This window comes from Mirounga angustirostris, unplaced genomic scaffold, assembly GCF_029215605.1.
Source record: "Mirounga angustirostris isolate CCGP_5_RB_7025 unplaced genomic scaffold, mMirAng1.0.hap1 SCAF_5, whole genome shotgun sequence".
NCBI classification, from domain to species: domain Eukaryota; kingdom Metazoa; phylum Chordata; class Mammalia; order Carnivora; family Phocidae; genus Mirounga; species Mirounga angustirostris.
This window is the reverse complement of record NW_026991713.1, coordinates 13,675,911-13,700,775: the sequence shown is the minus strand read 5'-3', so window position 1 is coordinate 13,700,775 and position 24,865 is coordinate 13,675,911. Positions and strand designations below refer to the sequence as shown.

The 24,865-nt window shown below is 47.3% G+C and overlaps 1 protein-coding gene across 8 annotated transcripts in view; it reads right to left on the bottom strand.

Moving 5' to 3' along the window:
• Positions 1-24,865, bottom strand: part of LARGE1 (LARGE xylosyl- and glucuronyltransferase 1) — a 513,801-nt gene that overhangs the window by 275,693 nt on the left and 213,243 nt on the right. For all 8 annotated transcript variants that reach the window (XM_064590661.1, XM_064590660.1, XM_054506843.2 and 5 more), the window contains one exon: positions 7,278-7,579. In XM_064590661.1, the coding sequence (XP_064446731.1) occupies positions 7,278-7,579 (302 nt within the window). The remainder of the gene's footprint in view (positions 1-7,277; positions 7,580-24,865) is intronic.

The window sequence follows — 24,865 nt, the reverse complement described above, 5'->3', positions numbered from 1 at the left end:
CAGCATGATACAGAAAGCAGATGAGGGCAGGACTCCTTTGGAGTAAGCACAGACAGGAGGCTGCAGGAGACGGGACCCCTAGCCAGGGCCATAGTGTGGTCCCCACCGATCCCTGCAGCCCTGGTAGAGCCTCTCCTACACTGTATGAGGGTCGGTCTATATGACCGATAGAGCTTGCCAGAACTAACAGTGTATGATATCCAAGGCGAGGTCATAGAGAAGCTTGTGGCCTCTGCCTTGTTCTGCTGGATACCTTACTCCAGGTACAGTGAGCTGCTACAGTGTGAGAACACGCAAGCAATCCTAAGGACCCGAGGTCCCGGCCACCCCAGCGTGCCTTCTCCGAAGCAGATCAAGCCTACCAGCAACAGCCACCCTGGCAGACACTGTAACTGCAACCGCAGGAGAACCCTCCAGACACAACGTACAACTAAGCTGCTTCCAGATTTCCTGATTCTCAAATTGTACGACAAAATAAATGCTTGTTATTTGAAGTCATTAGGTTTGGGGGATAACTTGGTATGAAGCCATCAATAACTACTAGACTTGGGTAGGGGAGGTAACCTAAGTAACCACTACAGGAGCATGGGTTCCCAAAATCACTGAAGAAAATCCTGCTAGGTTTCTTCCAGCTATAATGTTCCCTAACTCCAGGGCCTGACGTTTAGGGAAGATATTCTAGCACACTTACATCCTTGAAGGAGCCCGGAAGACAACCTATGAGGCTAATAAAATGTGAATCCAAATGCTACAGCAGTATCTTCCGATAGCCATGTGAATACGAGAGGTGGCAGGCAAAACCCCTCCACTGCTGAGTTATTTCATAAAATTCTCTAAAATGAAGTAATAGATCAAAATACTATGGTTCTAGGGGCCCAGAAAATGAAGGCACAAGGTGTCAAGATTTATAAGCATAATGGCTAAAGCAAAATAGTACATCTGTACCGAGCTAACAAATACACTCACAGTCTGGAAGGCAATTTTAAAGATTTTATTTATTTATTTACTTGAGAGAGAGAGAGAAACAGCATGAGAGGGGATAGGGTCAGAGGGAGAAGCAGGCTCCCCGCCGAGCCCGGAGCCCAATGCCGCTTAACCAACTGAGCCACCCAGGCACCCTGGAAGGCAATTTTAAATATAACTTCTTTTAAAAGAACAGATACATCCTTGCCTCGACCTACTGAGAAATGACTACCCCCACATAGCTGCTGTAGCCCCCAAGGTGAAAGATGAACCCCATCATGCCCGGTAACCCTGAAGCCTTTGAGATGAGGCACCTGCCGGGCACAGACTAGGACTGGGGCTCTAAGCTCATGGGGGTGTGGGTCCTGGGCGCTCTAATTCACAGAGTGGTAAGGCAATGGTTCCAAATACGGGTTCTTTTTTTTTTTTTTTTAAGATTTTATTTATTTGACAGAGAGAGCGCACACACAAGAAGGGGAGAGGTAGAGGGAGAGGCAGACTCTCCGCTGAGCAGGGAGCCCGATGCAGGACTCGATCCCAGGACCCTGGGATCATGACCTGAGCTGAAGGCAGACACTTAACTGACTGAGCCACCCAGGCATTTCCCCTCCCCCCCGCCCCAAGTACAGGTTCTAGAAGCAAACTGCTTAGGTTTAAATTCGAGCTCCATCTCTTCTGGTAGTAGGACTTTCAAATAATTATTGAAACTTTCTTAGCAGCTTTCTAATGTGTCAAATGAAGAAAGTATGCTGTGTGGACTGAATGAGATAGTTTATGTAAATTATTTTATGTAAATTTTAGCACAATGTCTGATCCACTTTAAAGGCTGAGTAAATGTAACTTTTATTACTATTACATTACGACCGAGAAATGAAGCTCAAAGCACGGAGGAGAGACAGACTTCCATAATGATGGTCTCACATCAGAGTGCACCATTCCCCTGACCTCCCACGGGAACAGTATCAATTGTTGTTGTGTTCAAGGACATCCGCCAATTCTCTGACATTCCTCCCACTGAGAGATGGGGTATGTACTTTTCCCTGTGAAACTGGGTGAGCTTTCGAGCCTCTTCCAATGAAAAGATTTCACTATCAGCAGAAGTGACATTATGTGACTCTGAGGCCAGGGCATAAAAAGTGTTTCTGTTTTGGGCGCCTGGGTGGCTCAGTCGGTTAAGCGGCTGCCTTCGGCTCGGGTCATGATCCCAGGGTTCTGGGATCGAGTCCCGCATCGGGCTCCTTGCTCAGCAGAGAGCCTGCTTCTCCCTCTGCCTGCCTGCTACTCCCCCTGCTTGTGCTCTATCTCTCTCACTCTTTCTTTGTCAAATAAATAAAGTCTTTAAAAAAAAAAAAAAAGTGTTTCTGTTCTGCCTCAGTCACTGGAACACTTGTATTTAGTCGGGAATAAAGGAATTACGGGATTAAAGGGATTACGAAACATCACCGACTAATTCCAGGGAAGCGGCCGAGTGCCCTGGGGCCGCCATAGTTTAGGGAAGTCCAAGCTGGCCGCAGAGACGGACATGGAGAGGCCCCGAGTCTATGACAGGGAAGAGGGGCGCTGCGTCAGCGCCCACAGCTCCAGCCCTCACTGTTCAGCTCCAGCCACAAACTAACGACACGTGTATGAGGGATCCCAAACAACAACTGCTCACCAAAGCCCTTCCCAAATCCTGACCTAAAGAAACCATGAGAGCTAATAAAATGACCCACGTTGTTTTAAGCTGCGACATTTTAGGTGTTTGTTAGGCAGCATTAGGGAACTGGAATGCGCAGAGTAAGGCTATGGGATGCTCCCACAGAGTTGGTTTCCCACCTGCTAGCCCATTTCATCCTCACAACTGCACTGGGAAGAGCAGATTATAAATTCTCATTTTTGTAATGATAACACGGACTCTAAGAAAGTCACTGAATTACCCCAGGTCATATGACTAGCGACTGACAAAGTAAAGACTCCCAGTCTGGAATTCGGACCCCAGTTCCAGTGACTTTTCTGCTGTAGCAGAGCTGACTCCTGGAATGGACCAGAACCAGAAGTGCAAGAAAAGTACACCTATCCAGACAGCCGAGGGCCCAAGCAGAAATCACAGAGGATGACTCTGCTGCAGAAGTTCCATGGCATGCAGAAACCAGTCCGTTGCTGAAACAGCACTGCCCTCACAACAGAGGAAGGCAAGAATAAAACGGACAGCTCTTTAAAGGCCACATAATTAGGAACGATAAGAGGGCACCAGGACTGGCGAGGGCCCATTGTTTCCATCACCAGGTATCTCGGCTGACAGCCTGGGCATCATTACAGAAGACTTTTCAGAAATACCTGTCATACCCCGGAGAGGTTTCAGTGCAATGAGGGAGGATGACAACATCCTCTGTGGTGAGGTGCTGAGCTCTGACAGGGCGTCAGGACCGGCTTCGGCACTTGTAATCGCCAAGTGTCTCGATGAAGGGAGGCTTCTATTTTGACTCCGCTGACTGACATTTCTTGTTTGCCTCTATGGCTTCTTCACTAAAATCTTTAAAGACGCCAAGTGATGGAGACGGAGAAAGTATCTACACTGGAATGGGTGTGAAGTCAGCATCTCAAGGTCAAGGTGTCCCCGGAGGAGACCACCTCGAAATAAGCTACAGCAGATCAAGACTTCCAAATTCATCTGTGGTGGCTTGGAACAGGACCCGGGTTTCAGCACAGACAATTCTACCAAAACTAACTTCAAGGGTCTAGGAAGTAACATTATCAAGACAGGCAAAGAGAAGAAAAACAAAGGAAGGAAACTTTAATTCTCAGGCGCAAAAGACAAAAAACTAAATTACTAGAAGAATCAACAATCCCCAGGTCTGAATTCCTAAACTGCTACTTCATCTCTCAAAGAGAACGGGCATGAAGAGAACCCCATTGTTTCTGTTGTGGCTTCAGGCAGTGGTTTTCAAACAATCTCTACTATCTCAGAATCACTTGCACTGTTTTTTGTTGTTTTTTTTTTTTTTTTTTTTAAGATTTTATTTATTTATTCATGAGAGACAGAGAGAGAGACAGAGGCAGAGCGAGAAGCAGGCTCCCCGCGGAGCAGGGAGCCCGATGCGGGACTCGATCCCAGGACCCTGGGATCATGACCTGAGCCGAAGGCAGCCGCTTAACCGACTGAGCCACCCAGGCGTCCCTGTTGTTGTTTTTTTAAATGCTCATGCTCTTGCAACTTACACCCAGAGATTCTCGATGAGTAGGTCTAGGGTGGGTCCCATGAATATGCATTTTTGGTACGTAATTCTAATTGACCACCAAGTTTGGGCACAGCCCATGTGATAAAGAATGTTCACTGTAACCTTGACATCTGTTCTAGAAGCAGCGCTCCAAACTGTTAGCAGAGAACGCGGCTTCCTCGAGTAAAAACCGACCTTTTGCAGGCTCCCTTGCAGCTAGATGGCAGCTCCTGGTAGTCCTACAGGGAAGTTCTTCCGTCAGTGTGCCCCTAGAGGAACAGACTGTGATACGTCTAACACGTGTTATGGAAGGGAGGTGGCATGCCCCACCTTAACACCGCAGCTTTCCTGTCAGCTGGAATGTGGAGACAGGACCAAAGCTCTGGCAGTCATCATGGACGAGACGACCCTGGGAATGCCAGGCAAGTAAGCTGAGCGAAACATCACCGAAGCCCGCGTCCCCAAAACGGACATCCCTACTGAAAAAGGCCTCCAGACTTTTCAGGCATAAAGAGAAATAAGATGCAAAGCCACTGTCAGGTGGGATATTTTGGTACTTCACCAGGAAATCTAATGCCAATAACAACTCTTTTAGAGTTTGCCTCCAGCTCTAATATCTGTTGTCACCACTGATGTAGTACAAACCAGGCAGGAACTTGATTTTTCTTGGTAATTTACAGACGAGGAAACCAAGATATGGAAAAGTGATGTAAGTTGCTGAGTGCCACATAGTTATTAAGCTGGGCATGGGGCCAGGGTTTAGGTTCGGGTCTCCCAGCTTTAGGAGCTGTTTTGTCTACACTACTCTGTGGGGCACTCCGGGCAGAAGCCCTCTTTAGAAATAGGATGTGTCTCTCAGGAAACAGCACTGGGGAGACAGACTGTGGTCTGACAGACTGTGGTAGGAAGAGAAAGCCCCCACCCCCACCTTCTCCCTCTGCTCCACTTGTCTCCCCCCACCACCACTTTTTTTCCTTTCTCATTTCCATTTCTCACCTCCTTGATTCTCAGTCAGTGCTTTGAGTCAGCCTGAGTCATAATAACGTAAATACACTCCCTCCCCCTGGGCCTTCCCACCTAGTGGGCAGGGTTCCATCGCCCACTCTGAACGGACACCAGGGCCATAACCAGAGAGCAGAGAACCTGCAAGAAAGCCAGCAAGTCTTCTCCCAGACAAGAAGGGAAGTTCCTCAAATTAGGGTCCTTCCAGACCAGCCAGAAGCAGGGGAGTCTGTTAGCACTACTAAAGACTAAGAGAGAGATGTTTAGGACCTCAGGCCACTGGCGATGGTTGTGGAGGAATAAATGGATGGGACCTGGCATGTGGGCAGGGCTGAACCAACGTGTGGCATTTAACACCTCCTGATGTTTGAATTTCTCAATTTCTTGAGCATCTCTTTCTCCACGTCCCACCTCAACGGGAAAACAAGAAAGGGAGTTTTGTCTCTTTTTTGTTCATTGATATTTCCCAGCACAGCGAACAGTGTGAGACACGTAACAGAGGCTCAGGGACTGTCCGCTGAACGAAAGAATGAATGATAATCCAGTGCAACCATTTCCCAGCCCAGGTTCTCTGGGCTTGCTGACTGATCAACTCACCATGTCCTGCATTCTTTCTTGCTAGGACAATGCTTTACTTCACATTTTATATGCTCACGTGTGCATTCCTCACTGGACAGGCTCCATCCACCACTGTCCACCTCTCCACACCTCAACCAGGCTTGAGAAGCCACAAGAAATCCTACTAGACCCAGGGGGCTCTCCTCGTTCACCGCTGACCTTCTCCAGAATGGAGTCTATGCTGCTTAGTAAGCCCCCCATTCCCTTGTGACAGACTGTATAGTATCAGCAACATAATAACCACCCTCACATGAACAACATATTACAGTCTGCCAGGTGTTTTCAGGGAGGTGTGAAGTCTCACATTCTGACAATGTGGCCAGGAAATGGAATAAAGCAGCAGCAGGTAATGTAGATAACTAAAAATAAAAATTAACCATAACTGATGGGGCGCCTGGGTGGCTTAGTCGGTTGGGCGTCCAACTCTTGATTTAGGCTTGGGTCATGGTGTCGGCGTTGTGGGATCGAGCCCCGTATCAGGCTCTGTGCTGAGCGTGGAGCCCGCTTGGGATTCTCTCTCTCCCTCTGCCCACCCCCTCATCCCCACTGCTCGCACACATGCTCTCAAAAAAACCCCAAAAATACCATAATTGAGAATATAGTATGTACCAGGCACTGTTTGTGGCTTTATATGACCCATCCCATCTACTTCTCATAAATCCTCCATGAAGCAGGAACTTCTTTTCTCAAATTTATTGAGGAGACATCTGAAGTTCAGAGAGGTTAGGTAACTTGCTCAAGCACCCACAGTAGAAACCACCAGAGCTGGGATATGAACTCAGGCTTGTCTGGGTCACATAAGGCTTTGCTCTTAACAGGGCTGCTCTAATTCCTGTCCTTGGGAACTGGAAGAAGCAGGACATGAGTGTGTGTGTGTGTGTGTGTGCGTGTGTGTATGTGTGTTCAGGGCAGACCTAAGCACGGATGTACAAATGGGAAGGATGAGGATGGGCGGGAGAGGGTGTGCGTAAGTTTTCCAGATGTCCAAAGAGTTACTAATACAGAAAGCAAACTCGGGGTGGGGGTGGGGGGGCAGGATATTAAGCTTCAAAAGTTAAATCACCGCCTTAGGGAAGCAACAAGTCTCTGGTTCTGAACTCCAGAAGCTGATTATAAAGTAAGGAGGCGGCCAAGGGAACCGCCCAACAGGGCCACAACTCCATCTGCGCCACTCACACTGTAGTCTAAGTAAGAAGCATCCCCAGGATGGATGACAGCTGGGTGCAGAAATCCCGAGTGGGTCACAATGAACCGCCAAGAAACCAGCGGTAGTTTCCATCCCTTTGCTCCTCTTAACATCTCTGTGGTGGAGGTCCTCTTGCGCCCATTTCTCAGATGGGAAAGACCACGGCTCAGAGAGACTAAAGGACTGGCCAGGCCACACACAGCAAGGTTAGGGGCGGTGCCGGATTCGCATTCGGGCCGAGCCAAGAATGCCGGCGCTTTCCCGGTGGCACCTGGGAGGGCGGAGGGCCAGGGGCCTCCGGATGCTCTTACCTCACACTTCTCCACGACCGGCTGCTGCCCGCACTCGGAGCTGTTGCCCGCCACGATGCCGGCGCGGAGGTTCTCGCTGTCCCCGGTTCCCTCCTCCACCGAGTAGCTCTTGGAGCGGTTGCCGTGCCGGTGCGCCGGGCCACGGCCCTGCGCCAGGCTGAGCTGCCGGCGCAGCGCGCGGTTCTCCTCCTCCACCTCGCGCACACGCACCTCCAGGCTCTCGCGCTCCCGCTGGCCGGCGGCCGCGTACCGGGGGCTGTGCGGCTGCGACTCCAGCGGCGACAGGGACACCGGCTTCCCATCTGGGGGCGGAGGCGGGGAAAGACCAGGTTAGCCGGGACACACACCCCGCGCGCCCCGCCCCACACCCCACGCATCTGTCACTGCGCGGGAGGCTCCTTTCCCGATCCCACTGACCAGGGCAAGTGGGTGGCAACAGAGCGACAAATAAATGCACCCACACTGAGCCGGGGACAAAGCTGAGGACAGAAGGACTTAACTACGGTGATAAAAATGCACATGCTGTTTAGAGAAGACAATCATAATGTTTCCTAATTAAATACACCGTCTTCCCTTCCCTACTTGGAACGTTTCCAGGTAGACATTCTTGTTCTCTATAAAATAGGAATGTGAAGGAGGGCTAGCAGGTAGAGGGGAAAGAGGAAAAGTAGAAAGTGGAAGAGAGCAAAAAGGAGTAAAAAGAACAGATAATAATAATGACAAGGTTTATTTATTTCTTCCTATGGGAACTCCTATTCATCCTTCAAAACCCTTTTTCAGAAGCCTCAGTTGCCAGGGAAAGCCGCCTTCAGTGTGCAGGCAAAATCTTCAGGCTGTTCTAACACATTTTATTTCTGTACGTATCACTATTGAAAAACAAACTATCATACTGTACTTGGTCAATTGTTTCAGCGAATGTTTCCGGTGAAGGCCGGTAGTTCACTGAGAACAAAGCACAGGTCATACTTACCTTCGTGGTAACGTATCATACCATCTGATAGATGCCATAAGGGTGGATACATGGGTCCAAGCCAAGAGTCAAATAACCAAGTGCAATAAAGGAGAAGAAAGGAGTGTAATTAACTTCAAGGTGTTCCCAGAAAAGCAGTCACTGTTGCCAGCAACACTCCATTTAACCGTCATACCCGGAAAGGATGGGAGGTCTCTGAATACCACACAACCAGGGCACAGCGGTGTCGGAGTTTGTACCCCGGGTTCTCTTAGGCCTGAACCTGTACATGCTCCACTTAAACAGCTTCATAATCAGCCCTACAGAGAACTTTTTTTTTAATTTTATTAATGTAAAATCCCCATTTACCAAAGATACTTAGCACGCCACACCTTGTACACAGGTGCACCAGGGACAGGACACAGCCAAAGCTGTCACTCCTCTCGGCTCCTGCGCTGCCGAAATCCCGGGATCCTTCGAGGCGACCAAGCAAAAATGACATCTCTAGAAAATTATCCTCTCTTAGCTGCCTGCCCCGAAAATCCGCAATTTCTCTTTTTCCACACTCCGAGTTTTTCTTCTTCCTGCCCAGACCCCACCGAGCTTCCAAACCGTCCCAGAGCGTCTCTGTGACTCACAAAACTTGAGGATCAAAGGAGGCAATGAATTACACCCCGTGGGCTTCAGCTGTGCCGATGTACCCCCGGCCTCTGCCCACGACCTTGTGATGTGTCTGTGAGCCCTCACAGACATGACTCATTCTTCTCCCCCTTAATCGCCTTGGGGTTGAACACCTGAGCTCCTGGCCCTCTCCTACTAATGTGGCATCTCGGACTCACTGAATTCCACTGCCCAGGACCACAGATCAAAGGCCGAGGCGGAGTGTGTGTGGGTACATGAAATCACAGGTTGATGAGGGCTGGATTGTCACTGAGCTGGCCAGTCACAAGCTCCAACCCCAGCTTTTGAAACCTGTTTCCCTGTTTGGTAAAAACCAAATCAGTCCCACCGAGGATGGAAATGAACAGGCCATTAGCGGCAATTGTGTTTTGCTCAACTGCCATCGACCCTTCAAGCAAGGGTGGGAGGAGATGGGCATCCAGCTTCTGTGTGGGGTCTGCCACGGATCTGGGCAGTGCTGGGTAGTTCATGCTGATAATGTCGTAGGTGATCGCAGCAAAAGCAGGTAGCAACTGATGTCCCCATTACGGATAAGGAAACAGACTCGAAACATTTAAGCTTTGCCACTGTGGTGCAGGAGGACTGCAACTAAGGTCTCCATGACTGTAGGGGGCCCTGCTCCCGTTTTTATGCTCGGAGTTACGGCTACAGATGCTCTGAGGCCTGTGGGGTTTTCGTCCTTATGAAAAAAACCCTGGGGACATCTGGGGAGGACTCCAGCAAGCTCTGGAAATACACCAGGGTCCCAGAAGCTCTGGAAAATTCACAACAAAGGGGGAACCAGAAATTTGTTCTTTTGGAGGGACTACTTAAATGCTCGGAGCTCTGACACGGGAGCAGAAATGCTAACCTCACAATCCATGATGGCAGGTTTAAGATACGGAAATACAAAGCTCTGAGCACTCTGCCTCCCGCTGGGCAATAGTTCCAATAAGAGGAGGTGGTATTATGGGTAGGATACATTGATGACATAAATTAGGGGGTCAAAGGCTGTACATTTTCTCAACACAGGGCTGTTCTCTAGTATATGGGAGAAAAGGGCCAACAAACCTTGGCTTATTTTCGACCTATGGCATCTCTGAACCTTCTTCCCTTCAGCCTCAGGCAGGTCCAAGTTCATCGGGAGGCCAAGGGGGAAGGAGCGGACTGCATCACTTCCTCTGACTCCTCCCCCGAGAGCCCCCATTCTCCATGCCCATAATTCTTTGATTATGTGCTTATAAATAAAGGCATAATTATGTAATCCCCAAGCAATTACAATTCCAGGGGTGGCAAGGGGGGCAATGCTAGATCAACAGTCTACTCTTCTTTAGACCCCAGATGGCTTTAACCAAACCTAGCTCTTAAAGGCCTAAAGGTGTCTTCTCCCCTTTTAAAGCTCTATAGATTTGTCACCGAAGACAACACACAAAATAGTAAACGCCAGATGTGAAGGAAGGGAACCGATGTTAGGAAACACGTATGCTGTGCCCTGCGCCTGGCATACAGGAAGTACTCAATCAACAGTGGAATTGGGATTTCTGGTTTGTTCTAAAGGTAGGCTATCCCGAGCTGGCCCCGCCGTCCTCTTCCTTGGCCAGGTTCCGCTTCTGGAAGGGAACGTCCGGGAGCTGTGCTGCGGGCCCTCTCCACTCTGACTTTCCCTGGCTCCATGTGCACGGGGACCCTGTGTCTCTACCCCGACTGACAGATCCCAGTGCTGCTCCATACAAGAGGGGCCTGTTGCTCAGCCATGTTCACGGCTCATTCTAATTTCATGCATCCTGACTCCTGCTTTTGTTCCTGAACTACTCCTCTCTCTGTCTCTTGACCTCTTTGGCTTGTCCTGGCCCTCTGGGTGGAGAGGGGGAGGGGTTAGGACAGCAAAAGGCCGGCCTTTTTAGAGGTGGTCTGCACACCCCAATGACGTCCTGTGGGCTCTGGTCTCTCCCAGGAGCGCCCCCTCTAACTTTTAAATGTCAATGTTTACCTTTCATACTTCCCTTGCTGCAAAACAGTTTGGGGACTGTGATGGTTCATTTTATGTGTCAACTTGACTGAGCCATGGGGTGCCCAGATATTTGGTCAAACAGTATTCTGGGTGTATTGGGAGGAGCTTAACATTTGAATCAGGACATTAAGCAGATTGCCCTCCCTCGTGTGGGTGGGCCTCATCCAGTCAGTTGAAGGCCTTGACAGAACAAAAGGGCTGACCTTTCCCTCAGTAAGAGACTTCCTCCTGCCTGACAGCCCTCCAACTGGGATATTCTTTTCTTTCCTCCTGCCTTTGGATCTGAACTGAAACACCAGCTCTTCCTAGGTCTGGGGCCTGCCATCCTTTTGAATGGAACTGTATCATCGGCTTTCCTGGGTCTCCAGCTTGCCAACTCACCCTGCAGATCCTGGGACTTGCCCATCTTGATAACTGCATGAGCCAATTATTTATAATAAACCTCTTTACACATGCACATGCGCACACGCATACCCTCTTCCTCTATTTCTCTGGAGCACCCTGATGAATGCAGGGACCAAGAACAGTCCACAGATCATACTTTGAGTGGCATTGCCCATACCTAGCCTCTCGATTCCCAGGGCCTGGCACGCTGCCTGTACTTAACAAACATCCGAGGAAGGGATGAAGGGAAGGACTGACATCTAGAACTTAAAACAAAAAAAGGCATAAAATATTATATATTTTATATGTGGGCAACAGTTATAATATTATAACATTATATTATAATATATAATTGTATATTATATATATTATTATATATAATTATATATATAATAATATTATGATTATAATGATAATATATATCATTATAATATTAAATGCTGGGGAAGAGGGAGAGATAACCAAGAAAAGCAAGCAAATTAAGTAGAGTTGTAAGAGTCTGGAATTCAGAAGAAGAAGGAACTGAATTTGAATTATGGTTCCACTTACTAATAAACTTTGGCAAAAGACTTAACCTCTTGGGACGCCTGGGTGGCTCAGTCGGTTAAGGGTCTGCCTTTGGTTCAGGTCATGATCCCAGGGTCCTGGGATTGAGTCCCACATCGGTCTCCTTGCTCAGTGAGGAGTCTGCTTCTTCCTCTGCCTGCCACTCTCCCTGCTTGTGCATGCTCTCTCTCCCTCTCTCTCTGACACATAAATAAAATCTTAAAAAAAAAAAAAAGCTCATTACTTTGTATCACTCACTGAGTAGTAGTCCACCTATGAATGTACTAGTCTACTGGCTATTTAAAAAAAAAAAAAAGACATAACCTCTCTGTGACTCTGTTTACATATATAAAAATGGTGTGTCTGTATTACCTAGCATCAGGCCTAATTAGGGTAGATAAATAAATACTCCTTTTCCTCCTACCCTACTCCATGAAACCAGGAAGCAGGACATATAAAGAAAATAGCAGAAAGAATCCCTCATTTCTGAGCCCCCTTTACCTTGCTTCTCTATTACCTTTCCTTCCAGGTTCTATCTTTCAGATATACACAGTCTATTTGTACACATGCTACATCTCGGTCACATAATGCCTACACATGTTGATCTGCGGTTCAGCCCACTTTGAGTTTAAAATGTCAAAGGAGACATTATTCAAAAGCTTAGCTGACAACATCTTCCTCCTCCCTCCAAAATTCTCAACAAACATGAATTTATCAGCAGATTTGAATCTCTGAATCCACTTGAGATGAATGCTCTGAATTAAGAATCAAAACATCTAAGATTGAGAACAAAAAAGGTAAATTGAAAATCAACCTCCGTGCAGTGTGGTGACACAGATTAGGGGACTTGCCATCCAAAACGTTCTAAGTGATGATCTGAATCAATTTGTGTGCTCTGAATCTCTCTGGATCTCTCCAGAGTGCTAGTGTTGAGCACTGTGATACCCAACCACTTGCAGATGGACAGAGCAGGACTGTGGGGCTCACTAATGGAGGCAGGGCCAGGACCTGGGTGGGCCTCCCAGACCTGAGGCCACCCATGTAGGGGACTCCTACCAGCCCCTTCCAGTGGTGACAAACCTAGATGTCTCTAGCCAAGGACACCAAAATCCTGCACCATGCCCAGATTTCAGGAAGTCTGTCCTCCCGCATCATTCTACCCATGATGAAGACACTGCATCCTTAACCTTTCTACAGCAAAATCCCCCTACGTACAATCTGTCGCCAGGGCCTTCAGATTATTCCTCATGCTTAAAGCACTGGCTTCTCTCACTGTATTTCAAACATTCCATCCCAAACCAAATCTTTTAATCTTATTCTAAAACAGGGGTCAAACTTTTTCTGTAAATGCCCAGAAAGGAAATACATTTTACTCTGAAGGCAACGCAGCCTCTGACTCAAGTACTCCACTCTGCCAGGTCAGCACAAAAGGAGCCACAGAAATGTGTGACACATGGCTGCGTTCCAATAAAACTTTATTTACAAAAACAAGTAGTGGACCAGCCTAGTTTGTGAACCCTTGTCCTAAGAACCCTGGCCTCCAATCCCTCCCTGTTTCTGCCAGCCTCACTCAGATGCCAGGGATAATGTTCTTCAACCCTATTCCTACTGCATTTTGCGGGTTTTGACAGTGTACAGAAGTAACTCCATCTACTGCAAGGTCATCTACTGAATTCAACAAACGCTCGGCCACAGTTCCTAGTGAGGACATGTCCAGGGTGTGGAAGCTGTGTGTGCCATCTCATCTAATTTAGCAAGACTGAAATGAAGCGGGTATTCTCACTATCCCAGCTTGACTCTGAAATGGGAAAACAAAACAAGAAATAAGACGCGTGAGTTAACCCGTTCAATGTCATCCCAGCAGCAAATGGCAGAGGGAGCATCACCGGCTCTCAATCAATTGCCCCTTTTGCTACAAATCAGAATGTGTCCTGATCATCCCCTCTCTCAACAAGTCCAGTCTAATTGTTGTGTTGCTTATGCTTCGTCTCCTGGTCCCTTAGGCCAGTGGGTCTCAGTCCTGGCTGCCATTACAATCCCCTGGGTAACTTTTTACAAAATATTGATGTGCACAGGCCCCATCCCCAATGACTTAGCTCAGAATCTCTGGAGCTGGGGATCTAGTTAGCATTTTTAGAAGCGGCCACCTTCATGGGGGTCCTCCTGTATAGTCAAGGTTGAGAAACACTGGTTTAGGCATTTCCCTCCAACCTCTGGATAAGACACCATAAACCCCATTTGCAAGCACGCCTGGTGGCCCCTGAAGGCAAATTTAAGAAACAGCTCAGATGCAAAGGAAGTCTTGGCATTGCCACACTTAATTCCAGTTCTGCTCTGACCCTGGGCCCTGGTTTCCTGGCCCGAGTCTCTACTGTATTCTTAGAACAGCTCTATTGTGTAACCCAGGACCTTCCTGATTTCCTAGAAGCTAGGCTGCCCAGTGTTCTAGTTACTTCAAGCTTGGGGTTGTTTTGATTCTGTCAGTGCCTCTCCTTCTGAGCTCATCTGGAGCTCTCTCCAAAGCAGCCTCCCCACCCCAACTCCAGCTGCCCGATCTTCCAGCTTCCCTGGTTCCAGGCTCCCTTCTTGTGATCAACAGGTCACTTCAAGCCAAATGAATTCTCCAATTTCTCACCTTCCATATAAGACCGTGCTCATTAAAAAAAAAAAAAAAAAAAATTACAAAATGCTTAAACAAAATGCTCTCCTTTTTATTAACATCAAAATTTCACACCCTCCTTTAATACATTTTGAAACTGCAAAATAAATAGTGCAGCCAAGTCATTTTAGAAAAAATCAGAGAACTCAGTTTCATCTTAAAAGTCTCACATTTAAAAAAAATTTTTTTTTAACATTTTGATTGCTGGATGCCCATGTGACAGCTGTATCTGAGATGGCACTAATTCTGAGCAGTTTACAAGTCAGAGTAAGACACGGGGCTCAGCCTGGACATCTTCCTAATTCCAGAACCGTGGAACCAGATCTGCTGTGGGGAGGAAAACGGCAGCAGTTAACAGGCAGAGAGGCTGCTCACTTGTTATAGGGTAAACAGGGAACATTTTACCCAAAAATTCCCCAAAGTGATTTTCTGGAAGTTGTCTTGGCAACAAAAGCAAACTTGAATTCCAGCAAAGACCTTGGAGATCTTCTGGCAAAGACTGAAGAACAGTTAAGAAAACTGTTCCCCACAAGCTTCTAAAAAGAATTTGTAACCACAAAGCCACGGAAAAAGCCTGGCTCTGTTTTGTCGTAATAGGCTAGATGCAATTTGACTTCTCTCCTCTATGAAAGTATTTTCCAGAACCTTGTGTCTTAAAGACCTTAAGTCAAGGAAATGAAGACATTTTTAGCACCAATTTGCTGTATCCATAGCTGGGTTTTTGCTCTAAGTACTCAGAGTATTATCTTAATGAGCAATGATGTCAATGTTTTGCTCCTTGAAACTCTAGGTTCAAGGACCTCAAAGTTTCAAATGTCTTTTTTGCCAAATATCCTAAGATCTGAAAGTTTGAGGCCATTGGTCTTTGAATTACTGTTCTCCCCACAGCAGAGTAACGAGTCTTTCCACTTCTAAATCTGGGCAATCCTAGTTCTCTTCGATGTCCAAGGAGTCTAAGTATGGACAGAAGGACTCTGTTAGTAGTAGTCAAAGCATCACCAAACAAGGCAAAGGATAAGGTGTGTAGGGCTTTATTTTTTAAATAATGGCACAATTTGGCAGTGGGGTCCAGTTCTTCTCTTAGATCACCAGGTGGTTTAGGAAACAACCACTGGACAGTCCGTCCCAGAAAATGTAAGTAGATATTCACTCCATATCTGGAAAACCAACCAGTGTGTAAGAGCGTAATTCACATTCCAAACATCTCTGATTAGCTTCTGTCCCCATTGAACTCCTTGACTTTGATCCCTTTTGGCATGACCTCAAAGACAGCCCGCTTTAGTGGTGCTCTCCAGTGGTTGAGTTTGGAAGACGGGGTCTCCCCTTCCATAGGATCTTGAGTCACATTTCATAGGCATGCAACAGGTGAACACAATCCCCTTCAATGGGAGAGTCATCAAAACTACAAGCAAAACTAGCATGATTTTATTCTTTGCAAAGCATTAACTGGCCATCCTCACCCTAGAGTCATCAACACGGACCCTAACCCAGAAATCTTTCAAAATTTCTTTGTGATTTTTCTCTTTGGCAGTACTCAAGATGAAAGATTACCTAGGCGCGCCTGGGTGGCTCAGATGGTTAAGCATCTGCCTTCGGCTCGGGTCATGATCCCAGGGTCCTGGGATCGAGCCCCGCATCGGGCTCCCTGCTCGGCGGCGGGAAGACTGCTTTTCCCTCTCCCACTCCCTCTGCTTGAGGAAGCAAGTATTGTTGTCAATGTGGCTGATCCCCTCAATCACATCCCTCTCCTGCCAACTGCCACATCACCTAAATCAATGCTGTCGTCCTCAGCTCAATTGTAAATTAAAAACAAGAGCAAACAAGCAAAAGCCTGCCTTCCTTTCCTCGATCTTCTTTTCCCTTCTTCAGAGTCTCCAAACCCCTTTTATCAGTTTGACTTACTTATATTCCAATTCCCATGAGTATCTATATGGAAACAAAGGGACCAAAAAAAAGGGGGGGGGGAACCCTCATCATCTCTTTTTTTCACTTATTCCTGACAAATCCAAACCATCCCTCAGGAGGAAATCAGAAATGAAGTATAAGGTTTTATCAGATAGATTGGGGAGGGGGGGGGATAGACGATTTTATCAGAAGCTCAGCTTGACAGAAATAACACTTTATCAGGATGGGCACTTGGCAAAGATAAGACATTACCAAGAGCAAGATAGATGTTTGGGTAAAATACAGCACTAATACCTATTAAGCAAAACCTGCCATCTCTACTTTTGATGGGTTGTTACTTATTTCCAAGTCCTATTCCTGGGATGACAGAGACTTTTTATAAGGTGCTTCCAGCAGGAGCATAAAAGCAAGGAGAATAAAACTGAGGTCACTCTCCACTCAACTCAGCCATGAAGTAAAGGCAGCCAATGCGTCAGTGAGTGGAGAGGGAGCTGGGCTTGGGTGTGGGGAGCGCTAAGAGACACAGGGGCCCCAAGAGATGCCTTGATGGGGAGCCTCCAGGGCAAGACCCCAATTCCTGGCCCCTGAGAAATAGCCCTTTGCAGGACCCACCAGAGGTTTTACTAATGGGACTGACCTCAGAGGCCGTGCCAGGATAGAGATAATGGAGTGGGTTTAACAAGAGAAAAGCCTGGGACAAGCCTCTCAGGACTTTCTGGAACTGCTGTGAAACCCCCTATACTTTATGCCTCCATCTTCTGGCCCTGAAGGGTACCTCGGAGAACCAGCAATCAGCGCCAGCATTCCCAAAGCCCCTCCAGGTGCAGACTCTGTTCTAAGTTCCTGGGCAACATGACTGGCAGCGGGAACGGGTATTAAGGATTTGTGCTGCTTCCTTTGCAGGCCTTGTCACCTGGTGAGTGACTACGGACTCTCCCATTATCTGAGAAATCCTTCCTCGGAACCCTTCTGCCATCTGCCCAGGGTGACTCAGCCACTCCAATCTTCATGTCACTGGATTTCCTGCATCCTGTGACAATAGGGACCTAAGATAATGGCTCTCATTACATTTGCAATACCTGTTTCTGGAACCTGACTCATGCTGTGACTATCCATTCCCTCAATACCTGTTCAGAGCAGACACTGTGCTGGTAAAGGCAGAGGCCACGCTGACTCACCTTTGCTCCCCGAGCGCCTCATGCCAAGGTCTGCAAGCAGTGGCCCTTCTTATATGCTGGCTACATGGTGGCAACAGACGGGGACTCAGGAATCCCTCATGTCCCCATATCCAAATGACAGCCCTGGGTTCCCGCCTCGAAACCCCCTGCTCCCCATCTTAGTGAAGGGCATCACTGTTTCCAATGTGCATGAACACATGCACACACACAAACACACACATATACACACATACTCACACACTCACACAGGCAGGACTCATTCTTGAACTTCTTCCCTCATGTTCCACACGCACCACATTAATAAGGTATTTGAATGTGGGCTCTACCTTGAAAGTATGCCCCAAATACAAACTTCTGCACCCCCACTGGAGCCCCAGGTCCCACTTTTTCTCATCTAGACTCATGCAATGGCCACCTGACCAGACACCCTACTGCATACGAACTACTTGCCACTCAACAGCCAGACGACATGTACAAATTGTTCTCAGGTCCCGTCGTTATCTTGCTCAAATGGCTCCTCTTATGGCTTCCCAGCAGACTTAAAACCCTAATACCCTACAGCGGATTACAAAACTCTTATCAGTCATCTTTCTGACAGTCACATACTCCTCCGCTCCCTCTGTGCCTGCTGCACTCGTCTCTTAGATGCTTCTCGAACATACCAAGCATTCTCCGACCTTGGGGCCTCTACCCTTGCTGTTGGTTTTCACCCTCTTAATCAGGAAATCTGCTTAAATACCACTCCTCAGAGAAAACTCAGGCCACCCTTCAGCCCAATTCTCTTACTCCTTCCGTTAGTTATTCTTCCCCATTGCACACAGCACAGAGCTCCCCCAAGTATAAATTTGTTTTCTTTCTGGTTTGTCTCCACCCCCTAGAATACAAGTTCAACGCTGGAGAGGTGTTTTTTGGATTGGTCTTATCCACTCTTATACGTCCAGGGCCTAGAACTGAGCACACGGTAGACACCGAATAAATGTCTGAAATGACGAAATCAATGAATACAGGCAGTGACTGGAACAATCCAATGATGGGAACTGGTTTTTGAGAGAGAACAATGATTACAGCCCCCTACTGACCACCCACTTTGATCGAGTGGGTCTTACACATTATCTTACTGAAGTGCTGATTCTATAGGGTAGTTTTTATTGTTCCCATTTTAAGGTGGAAGAGGTGGGTTCATTGCGCTTAAGTAACTTGCCGAGCGAGGGACTTACTGCAAAAGTTAAATGACCCAGTTGAACAAAAGTCTAATGGACACCTGCCCCCAAAGAAAAAGTCTGTTTTCATGCCAGCTCTCTTTCCAGAAAATAAAGGCTGCATTTTGCGGTGACGTGCAGGAGACACCAGAGAGACAAAAGGCAGGATGGTTTCGACAAGCATCAAGAAAGTAAGGAACCTCCTGCAGAAAGAGTACTCGGGGAAGCCAAGTAAAACCATATGTACCAGCCCACAGGACTCTGCCAAGCTACGGCAAGAACAAGGGAAGCGGACAAAGCAGCCCAAGGATGCTACTGGACATCCCAGAGGGCAAGCGTGCGCACACGGAAGGAAAGTAGAAGCAGAAAGGGGGAAAGTCTCTGATATCCTGAGCTAGCCATCCCGGGTACCCTGCCTCAGGGTCATCCTGTGTCCTTTGAAAAGGATGCTGCTGGTTGCCTAAGCAGGAGAGCGAGGGCAGGGAGGCCATTATTTCTAGGGCTGTAAGCGATCCCGCCACGAGAAACAGAGATGGATCTGTTCTGCCTTCTGTAGCCTATAAAACAGAAAGGCGGTGGGGGTAGGGGAAAGATGCACACATGCTAATACAAGGGGTCAGGAAGACTCAGCTGCCAGACTCCGGCCAGACAGGAGGAGGGAAGAATTGGGGAAATCAGAATCTTTGTGTGCAATCACCGGGGTATTCAGAGGCTAGGAGGAGGCGGCAGCAGCCGGGGTGGACTAGAAATGGTTAACTCCCAGTTTCTCTCCTGATGAGTAGCTTCAGCTGCTCATCAATAGAATCTCCAGCTGATAATTATTAAGTGAAACTTGGGGCTTGCATTTGCATATGTAAAGCACACTTCCCTCCTAAGCCACAATGGGAGGGAGAATGCACTTCCTGATTGTGCAGCACTGGGAGGTTTGGGTGGGGTGGGGCTCCAGCCTGCTTTGCATGTGCTTCTCCACACTAATCAAGCCAGATATTCAGCAGAAATAAACCCCACATCCCAAAATACGCCATTTGTCAAAATCCAGAGCGCAAATGAGAGACCTCTTTTCTCCGGATCCGAGAAGGATGCATTCTACCACAAAACATGTCTATAAGGAATGTTGATTACCCAGCCAGGCGCACATGGGCTCCCACACACACACCTGGGCTGTTTTACTGGATGGAACGGTTATTAGTTTCTCCAAAAGCAAGGCTTCTATCTTCCTCATGTATTCCTGACACTTTTCAATCTGTGCACCTGTGGATTAAGCAGCTTCAGCCCCAAAGAAGCCAGAAGTAAAATAGCATCAAATTCCAAGTCTCTGATGGCTTATCTCTGTTAGGACATTTGTCTCGGCTTGCGGAGGAGGACAGAAGTTACTGAACACGTCTCTCCTCCCAGAGGAAAGGATGCCATACGGAGAAAAGCCATCAGTCCCAGGAGCACAGTGAGGACACTGTCCTTAGCGTGGCTTGAAAAATCAGGGACTTCAAAATACCAATGCCATTTCTAGGCGCCACGACTTGATTGTAATAAGGATGTCGCTGGGGCTAAATTTACAGGGTGTCTAAAATTATACCCATGACATTCTAAAGGCAGAAACAGACAACAGGATAAAAAAACAACAACAACAACAGTATAAATGATCAACTCTGGGTTTCTTCATCCTTGGTTAAGCCTGTGACCCTCTTGGCACCTCAGTACCCTCATCTGTAAAATGGGAGTAAAGATTCTGCAGGAACCCTCTTACCAAGCATCATCAGGGTTATGAACCTACTATGAACATTCATTCATTTGACCTTTTTTTTTTTTTTTAAAGATTTTACTTATATGAGAGAGAGAGAGCGCGCATACACACTGGGGGGCTTGATCCCTGGACCCTGGGATCATGACCCGAGCCAAAGGCCGACGCTTAACCCACTGAGCCACCCAGGTGCACCTCATTTTGACCATCTTTTGATACAGGACTAAGGCCTCTCCTATAAGAACACACCCACTGTGTGAATAGGCAGCATACCTTTGTTGCTTAAGTCACAAAGCGATTGTCAAAGGCTTTTGACCAGGATATTATCTTATAGGGAGAACTTAAAAGCCATTTGTGAAGTCATCAGAGCGCAGAAGTCCTTTCATATTTTTATCTCCACCCCCCCGCCTCCCCCCCAAGTTGTTTTAGTTGTCTTGCTTCTATCTCACAGCTGCTTTTATGGCAATTTGCCTTTACGTCATTGTTCCAAAATACGCCACTTCGTTGTCTATAGACACGCTTCTTCCTGCCCTCATATTTCACTCCCTTCCATAATAATTCAACTGTATCATTTAATTATATGATAAAGATAACACCATAACAGACTGGGAAACAGATTACAATGATTTTTGCTAAGCACAATATCCAACCAGGGGAGCAAATGTCAAACAGTTCTAGAAAGCAGGCCAATACCCAGGAGACTGTGCATTTGGAAGGCAACGCACAGTACTCTGACAGAAGGAATGGACGCACGCTTGGGGACTGGGTGTGTTCTTAAGTGGGGGTGCACTGAGAATCTTCCACGGAGCCCTTGCCTTGTGGTACTGCTGGGAAGAATGAGAGATTTCCCAGGAGGCACTGTGCTTCGCAGGCGAGGTAGGAGATAAGGGCTTGGTTCAAGTTCTTCTTACTATTTATCTTATAGGGGGTCAGGTCACTGCTTCTGTAAACTACGGCTGCAGGCTCTGAAATAACCGTCCATGTGCTTCTGGTAAAAATACTCCTCCTTTACGTTGGTAGAGCCCGGTGAGACTGAGGTCAGAGCATCTGTGGATCTTTGCTCATCATCTCTTGATCTTTCATGTGAACTGATGTAGGCGGAGAAGGGACTGTGGCTGTTCCCACTCTCCAGGAGCCAGGTGAGGTCCAGAGGTTCACAGGCACGTGCCCCGAAATGTCAGGAGCAAGACCAGAAGCGCCGGTCCTCATTCCCTGAAACTGCTTCTCGTGCATATTTTGCTGCTTCCTATCACCTTTACACCTTTTGGAAGTAGCATAAGCATTTAATAGAGTGACCAAAACAGATCTTCACTTGCAATAAAGAAAGGTCACGAGAGAGCAGACTTGAAGCATCTACGCAGACCCCTCCGCCGACCTTGTCCTTCCACATGAAACATTTCAGTGGACCTTGAGTCCGGAAGCCTCAGGCTGGGTCGAAGGTCTTCAAAGGCCCACATGGGTACAGCGGAAGTGAGAAAAGTCTCCCCTGGCAGCAACTGAGCCATTACAGAGAAGGGAACAGAACAGGGTTATCTGCTGTGCTGACCTTGGGCAAGTAATTTAACACCTGTAAGCCTCAAATGACGGAACAAACTTTTCTACCTTACAGGGCTAGTTTGAAAATGCCTATGGGAAAGGCCTAGGTGAGCAGGGACTCTTATGGGAATGGGACATGATGTCCTTAAGTGAAGACACATAGGACCTCGTTGTGATTATCAGTACTGTTATTAGACATTGTTCACTTACCATGTTGTTTAATTTAGCAGTAAAAGCAGCCATCTGGTAGATTACAGCATTGATGTCCTCGTATTTGGAGAAGACAAAACTGAAGACAAACAATGCCCTCAGAGCTCTCAAAAGCCAGATGAGTTATTTTCGCCTAGAACAGGAAACGGTCACCCTTCTTCCTTGATACTAATCACATTAGTTCCAGGAACAGAGAGCAGAAATATACAGGGCCAATGTGCACCTGGATGACCACCATCTGCTAGGTGAGGCCTGAAGAGACCTTTCCCACCTGCTCTGGTGTAAAACCCATGTTTTGCACCCTCCCATGGGGGCTGGGCCACCATCCCCAAGCCGCCATCACTTCTAGATTCAATGACTGCCAACACACCTGTATTTCCTATAATGCTATACTATGCCGGGAGCTGGCCCCATCAGGCACCGTAATCTGTTTCCCACTAAAGGAAAGAACACACACATCTGAAGCAAGTAATACCTCCAATTTCCGAACCAAAAAGATATGTATATGGGTCAACGTCTGGCAACATGAATAAATGCAAAAGGATCAAGATGACCTCCCCGTGGTTTGTGTTATAATTCAGGAGGCCATGTGCTTGTAGGGCTGCAGTCTGTGGCCAAGGAGCAGATGGGGTCACGGAGGGCAAGAGACACTGCATGTCGCTAAGGTCAGGCTTTTGTAGAAAACATCCTCATACAAATGACAGGAGCCCTGTAGTTGTCAACCCTGTCTGTTTGGAACGCTGACTTCCTCCAGTCTACAAGCTAATTCTGAACAAGATCCAGTAAGTTACTCATTCACTCAATTCACACATTTATAAAGCATCCGCAATATAATAGTCCCTCTACAGGCCCTTTCCCTTGAGAAACTCAAAGCCCAGTGGGAAAGATAAGTAAAGCTGAACCTACAGAGATGATGTTTATCCCTGCAAAGAGATAAAGTGGTAGGATTAAGGACAGTATGCTAAGGATGATGCACATAGAAGCACCTCCTAGCTCTTAAAGGCTCAGGGAAAACTTCCAGGAGGCATCACATCCATGCTGACAGCTAAAGGACGGGCCCACCAAGAAGCTGGAGAAGAGAAGTGCTCAAGCGGAGGAAACGGCATATGCCAAAGCCAAAAACCACGGTTCCCAAACTGTGTGCCAAGATGCCCCAGAGGCAGCCCAGGTTATTTTAAAATTTCTGGACAAGCCTAGCTATTCTCAGTATCTGCTGGGCACTGCCTGAACTACTAGCTCAAGGTAGTTCACAGTTTCAACATCTGATTGTACTACATTCCAGGTTTTTGGCAAAGCTGGGTTTTTAGAATTTGCTAGGATAAAAAGCACTGACTGCATGGAAACCAGTGTACAATGGGTATCCAGTCTGATTCCCAGGTTTGAGAAGTTACGCAGCCCATAAGTAAATCACTGTTTATTTAACAGTGAAATTTCCCTTCACTTTAAGTGTGTCCTTTTTTTCAAACAGCTACTAAATTTTTAGGACATGAACAATCAACTGACTAGCTTGGTATTTCATTTGGCCTGTGGGCAAGGTGACACCAAGGGCCCCAGAAAATGAGAAAATGTGGGAACCTGTGCTTTAGAGATCGAAGTTGACCGGAGCTTATAATGGACAGAAAAGATTTTCATATGACTAAGGCACGGAGGGCAAGGGGTGGGGGGGCGGGGAAGGAAGACGCCGGAAAGACGGATGCGGGCAGATCACAGAGGGCCTTGGAGGCACATGATAGAAACTGACCTTCATGCTTTTTTTTTGTTTTAAGATTTTATTTATTTATTTGACAGAGAGATAGAGAGAGCATAAGCAGGCAGACAGGCAGGCAGAGGGAGAGGGAGGAACAGACTCCCCACTGAGCAGGGAACCCAATGCCATGCGGGGCTCGATCCCAGGACCCTGGGACCATGACCTGAGCTGAAGGCAGCCACTTAACCGAATGAGCCACCCAGGCGCCCCAGAACCTGACCTTCATTCTGATGCCAGTGGGACCCACAAGAGTTTTAAACTTCCCTGTTGCACAGAACATAATACCACCTGACTTTTCCTGGACTCTCCCCAGTTCTCAGAACATCTGCATTTCACAGCTCGTCACATGGGTACCACACAGTTGCATCCACAGTGAGGAGTGAGGTTTGCTGAGGACCAGACCAGTTCCAAGGAAAGCCATCATTAAGTCTCTGCAGAGCGGGGCTTGCAATTTCACCTAATCTACTGAACCTAAGTAAAATCACACTGTAAAGTGTAAAATGCTTTACAACAGAAGTTACCATTACCTAGCATTTATATGTGGGTTTCACATTCTAAAATTAGTCATCTACAATGAATCTAAGTTCTCTCTGAACCTCTCACAGGGCAAGCTATATAATACCCCCTCATTCTAGCAAGACCTCTCTCATTCTACATTGGTGCCAAAGCTTATGCTTGCTTATTCCTCTAATCCCTAAAACAACTTCGGGATTCAAAGAGAACAAGCTATCTGTGAAATCTGACCCGCTTCACCTCAAATGTTTGATACATTCAGCATGCTGAAACAATGTATGTTGTCATTTCTCTAAAGCATCAGCTAAGATTTTAAAGAATGCTGACTATTTGTATCTGCACGTGTGATATAT